The sequence below is a fragment of the Palaemon carinicauda genome, chromosome 1, assembly GCF_036898095.1.
Source record: "Palaemon carinicauda isolate YSFRI2023 chromosome 1, ASM3689809v2, whole genome shotgun sequence".
Taxonomy (NCBI): Eukaryota; Metazoa; Arthropoda; class Malacostraca; order Decapoda; family Palaemonidae; genus Palaemon; species Palaemon carinicauda.
In genome coordinates this window covers 124632815-124638814 of record NC_090725.1, presented here as the reverse complement: position 1 = coordinate 124638814, position 6000 = coordinate 124632815, and the positions used below count along the sequence as shown (strand labels likewise).

The following is a 6000-nucleotide window of genomic DNA, read 5'->3' as shown; positions in this document are numbered from 1 at the left end:
GGATATTTTTTGGTGTTTTTCCCTAGTCTTTAGAGGTATAATTTTCTCATGGATTCATTTTCAATATTTACTAGGATATAAGCTAAATTTTGTTATTAATTAAAAGATAAAAAAAAAAATCATTGGTAATGTCAAGTATGAAAGTATTTGTAATATAAAGCAATATATGTAAAACAACCCAATGCAGGTTTTCTGCACTGAAATTGAGCGCATGGAATCCTTAGAAAATCAACATCTGTGAAATTAGCAGTCACTGGTAATTGCTTGGAAGTGTTGTTACGAACTGGAGTTTCCCCGGAAGCCATTTTCAAGAATGTCAGCAATCACGCCGTAACAGTAATTTCACGATATGAGTAATTTTTAAAAGATTTCATCATCTTTTGCTAATACTTTTGGTAACTTGAGAGCAGGAAATTATACTAGTATTTTATGAATAATTCGTAATGATTTTGTTAAAATTTCCTTTAATCGAAGTTTTTAGATTGTTACATCATTGTCTTTTGCATTTGTCATCAGAATGATTTAGATGTTCTGATCTACTCATTTCTGTTTTTTAATAAGTGACCATTATCCGATAGAGCTTCGTTATTACCTGTTCGTACTGTTTGCGTAACGTAGGGAGGTATATTTGGGATAGATTCACAGCTGCAGTTAATGTAATAATAATATTCGTTTGTCATTGTTGGGAAATATAAAGAAATCATCACAAAGTTATAAAGTTTTGCTTTAGCTGATAATTTTCCCTTCATCCGATCTCTCTCTTCTCTCTCTCTCTCTCTCTCTCTCTCTCTCTCTCTCTCTCTCTCTCTCTCTCTCTCTCTACGTTCATGATGATTTTTCAATATTTCCTTGTGCGAACTTTTTTACTTTGCTAAAAAACATTGGCGTAATTTTGTTGGATCATATATTATGCATTATTTATATTTCAACCTGATTAACCATTATTATCTTAATACTGAAGTAATGTTATTTAAGATTAATGAGGCGTCCAGGAGGCCAGTAAACCTGCTAGTAATTATAGAATTAATGACGGATAATGGTTCTGCGGGTGTCTCTACCCTCAAATTGGGTTAATATCGAGTCGTTAGGTGTATGTGCGCTGCTGTTATAAGACCTACTTTACATTGATTTTGTCGGAGCAGTTGTATTAGCGGAAATTTTGTTCGGTATTTAAGCGTTTAGTTATCCCAAATACATTTTGCATTAGGTAAGGTAGATCTAAAATCAACCAACCAGATAAACATATTATCATCCTATTTACGTTAGCTATTAGGATTTGCTTGAACTATAATGTTTAGATTGATCTTATAAAGTTGGTAAGGTTTTAGACTGATGTAAGAAATAGAACTGTGTATGTGCGGTCAGCGTTTGTGATTCTCTTATCTGATAATAAATGTATATGGTAGAATAGGCTTATGGTGATTAGAAAGTCATTCACCTTGTCATCAATATAAATTGACATGGATGTAAAGGAAAAATCATACGTCCATTTTATGTGATGACCATTCCTGATCTCTCTCTTTTAACTAATCGAATTTAACACCAAATAATATGTATTTTATGATTTGGTAATTCTATAAATGTTCATTAAATGTTTTTATGCCCGGAATTAGGAACATTGTGTTTCCTCTAGACTCTAGAGGAAAATACTCGTTTCTCTAGAGTCTAGAGAAACGAGTATTTTTCAAAGAGAAAGAGAGCAAGACGATTGTATTTTATTGCGAAGCGAACTTTTGTGGAATCTCTCCTCTGGAAGGTTCCTAATAGTGCATATCTATGATAATGCCCAAGCTGTGCTACACTAACCACCTTTTTAATAAGCTGACCTGGGGGCAATGGCGAAACTTCTCAGAACACTTACGGTTTTTTTATGATTTTGGGGAGCGCATTGACTTTCGTTTTTATTGAAAAGTTTTTCTTGCCGTCTTGATTTTAAGAAAATGGCTATAAAGAATGGGACTTTATTAATGGCTTATTTACTTGTATGTTTCCGAGAGCTTTTTAAGCCTCCTCATCATATTTAGGGACTTGGATTAATGGCATATTATTTTCTTATTCATAATTTAGGTGCTGTGGAAGCATGGGGTCTATAGTATTGTCTTATCATGGTTGTTTAATAAACTAGAGTTTTGCGTAGCTGTTAAGTTTTTTTTTTTTATTTCAAAGAAATAGCATTTATTTTATTTTAGTACAAATTGAATGAAGAGCAAGAAAAATTGTTGCTGTTTTTTGGTGATTTCTGATTACGTGTTTATTATGAAAGGTGATGTCGATTTTTCTTTATATAATATATTGTTTAATATATTAATTAAGGTACTTAACTTGTTGATATACATAAAATTTACATGGACAAAATATCATTCAGTATTTCTGAAAACTACTGCTTTGTTAACGTAAATTTCCCCAATTACTAATGCGTGTAAGCTACCTTAGAAAGAAAACGTGATCATACAAAATTTGGGTACAATGAATCAATGATATCGCAGTGACAAGTAATATGAACCTTAGCTTGATAATTATATATATATATTTTTTTTTTCAATGAAACCGACACTGACAGTATAACACAAATCTGCATAGACTATGAGAGAGAGAGGGAAAGAAAGAAAAAGGGAAAGGTTGATTTCAAAAGAACTGGTCTTTCACGCTCTGTGGGAAAAATGTCCATGTTGGTTGACTGGTTTGATGATGATCAGGTAGCTATTGTAACCTTGGACGTTTGTTCCTTCGCCATCAACTTACCAGCGAGGAACTGGTGAACATTTATTATGTGGGTGACAGAAATATAGACATATTCCTCAAGTAAGTTTGGCATATATTCCTCTGTTCAAAGAAATACATTAGATAGTATTTTCCCATTTGTTACTTCTTTTGAAAGTTACTTTACATTTGTCATTCTTGTGATAAAGGCTCATATGCAGCCTAAAAATACATTGGATCCAATTCCATTTCACGTTTTGATGATGACACCATACCTAAATTAACCTTGGTAGTGCTAAGCGGACTCCCGTTTTAAACGAGGCTAATTTGTCACTCAACAGAGACTAAAATTAGATTATTGAGGGAATAATGAAAATTGTTCTATGTTATAAAGTTATAAAGTGAAATATGGATCAAAGCAGTTCACGCTTTTTTTTTTTATCCCCAAAATTAATATTTGCAGAAAGAGTAGGAAAGGTAGCTGGTTTCTGAGAACAGACAACTTTCGGTAGAAAGACATTGTGAGAAAGTAAACTTCTAAAGGGTTGCATTTTGTTTAGAAATCTACCCTTTTCATATATTTTTATGAGGATTCTGATGAGGGATTGTAATTTGTTAGAGACGATCCTCCTAGATGGCTCGAGGCCGAACCAACAACGTTTAGGCAGTCCAACTTGAAATAATGCTTACCTTTTATTTCAAGTTAGTTTATACTAATAATGTTGTTATTTTCATATTTTAAAACTAATATCCGGCTTTCATGTCTTGACCAAATAGTTTCAACTACTGCAACAAAATTATTTATCTTTATACAGTAGTAATTACATTTATTTCCGAAGCAAAGAAAATTAGCTCTTATTCAACAAAGCACACAAGATGACAGGATGCGGTCAAAAAGCTCTCGACAAATTACTTATTATTTGAATTATTATTGTGGGCAAAATTACAAGCATATGATTAATCATTAGTCCTTCCCAAAGCAGAACACCATGTTTCCGGTGTTCTATGCTTCATCATAATATTTTTAATTTGGCTTCCATTATAATATGAAGATAAATTCAGTCTCTTATTTTTTGCTTATTCCCGAAGTCCACAAGAACTTTATAAAATATCCATATATGCTATAAAACATTATTATGTCTATGAATCTGCTTTTTATCGCCTTTTAGTTTGTTGTAAAATTTCATCTCATCGTGACAATTTTCGTATTTTTTCCCCACTTGTTTCGATTGATTTGTATCCTTTTAAATTTCGACCTATGATTATTGTATCCTTTTATTTCGACCTATGATTATTGTATCCTTTTAAAATTTCGACCTGTAATTATTGTATCCTTTCAAATTTCGACTTATGATTATTGTCTCCTTTTAAAGTTTCGACTTATGATTATTGTCTCCTTTTAAAATTTCGACCTGTAATTATTGTATCCTTTTAAAATTTCGACCATGATTGTTATATCCTTTTAAATTTTGACCTATAATTATTGTATCCTTTTTCTTTTCCTAGGATGTGCTGAACCAAACTATGGTCCTGAGTCTGCCCGATGTCGTTAAGCTGTCAAAGGCTGGGGATGGTGTTGCTGGAGTCGAAGAAGTCAATCGGTTGCTGCTTCTGGTGTTGGGATGTGCTGTCCAGTGCCCCAGGAAAGAAGATGTCATCGATAACATAAAGAAACTCGACATCGATACTCAGCACTCTATTGTCGAATGCATCAAGGAGGTGAGTACATTGAGTCACACTGTATGTTTAGTTATGCAGCTGAATACCTAGAATGTTACTTATGTACATTCAAACACACGCTGTGTATGTATGAGTACATATATATACTGTATACTGTATATATATATATATATATATATATATATATATGTATATATATATATATATATATATATATATATATATATATATATATATATATATATACATATATGTATGTATATATATAGATAGATAGATAGATAGATAGATAGATAGATAGATAGATAGATAGATATATGAGTGACTGAGTCTCTGGAACCTCAGTTTTTTGGGCTCGGGTTCGATTCCCTGGCCGACCAGAAGCTATTATCATAAAGTTGATTTCCCTTGGGTCTCTGATCCAAAAGTAGAGAGAATCCAGATATTAAGAAGTATATATTGCTTATATGAATTCATATGAAAAAACACATAAATGTGCAAAAAATATTGGGTTTTTTATATATATTATACAGTATATATATATGTATATATATATATATATATATATATATATATATATATATATATATATATACACACATATGTATGTGTAGAAATCATGACAGCTGATACGTGATAAATATAAAATGCAGTATGGCCACGAAAAGAAAAATGAAAAGACTTGATTGGAGTTAGTACTTTCATCCACTCAGGACATCATCAAACTCAACAATGAGAATACATATATAATATAAAATGCAGTATGGCCACGAAAGGAAAAATGAAAAGACTTGATTGGAGTTAGTACTTTCATCCACTCAGGACATCATCAAACTCAACAATGAGAATACATATACAAAGATATCGTATTTATACGGGAGAAGGGGAGCCAACTGCTGTCAGTATCTTAATAATTCCGGAGAAGTCAGATTTTAGATAAAAGGTCTGTTTTCCGTTAATCCAGTATTATCCTTTTATCTAAAATCTGACTTCTCCGCAATTATTAAAATACTGACAGCTGTTGGATCCCCTTTTCCTGTATGAATACGATGTCTTTGTATATGTATTCTCATTGTTGAGTTTGATGATGTCCTAAGTGGATGAAAGTACTAACTCCAATCAAGTCTTTTCATTTTTCCTTTCGTGGCTATAATACATATGTATATGTATATATATATATATATATATATATATATATATATATATATATATATATATATATATATATATATATGACGCATTGATTAGTATATCTTTAGTTAGATTAGTCAATATACTGTACAACCTGGACGTGGCTGCCGTAGAAAATGCTACTGGTTTTAATTACACGTGTATTGTAACTAACAGCAAAGGAATACTGGGAAAAGGAAATAGCAACTCTTTAACCATTTTATTCGTTTTATGAATAAGAAACTAATTGGTTGGGGCATGATGTTTACATCTCAGACCGTGTATTTTCATGACAATAAAGTAAAGGAAGTTGAAGTATGAATATGGTAACGAGTGTGTCATGTTTTCTTTTCAACAGGTAAATGTTGAATATCACACACACATACATACACACACGCACACACACACACATATATATATATATATGTATATATATACATATATATGTGT

The 6000-nt window shown here is 31.6% G+C and overlaps 1 protein-coding gene across 5 annotated transcripts in view; it reads left to right on the top strand.

Annotated features, from left to right (window-relative positions):
• Positions 1-6000, top strand: part of Girdin (protein girdin) — a 557233-nt gene that overhangs the window by 359918 nt on the left and 191315 nt on the right. For all 5 annotated transcript variants that reach the window (XM_068384659.1, XM_068384658.1, XM_068384668.1 and 2 more), the window contains one exon: positions 4207-4419. In XM_068384659.1, the coding sequence (XP_068240760.1) occupies positions 4207-4419 (213 nt within the window). The remainder of the gene's footprint in view (positions 1-4206; positions 4420-6000) is intronic.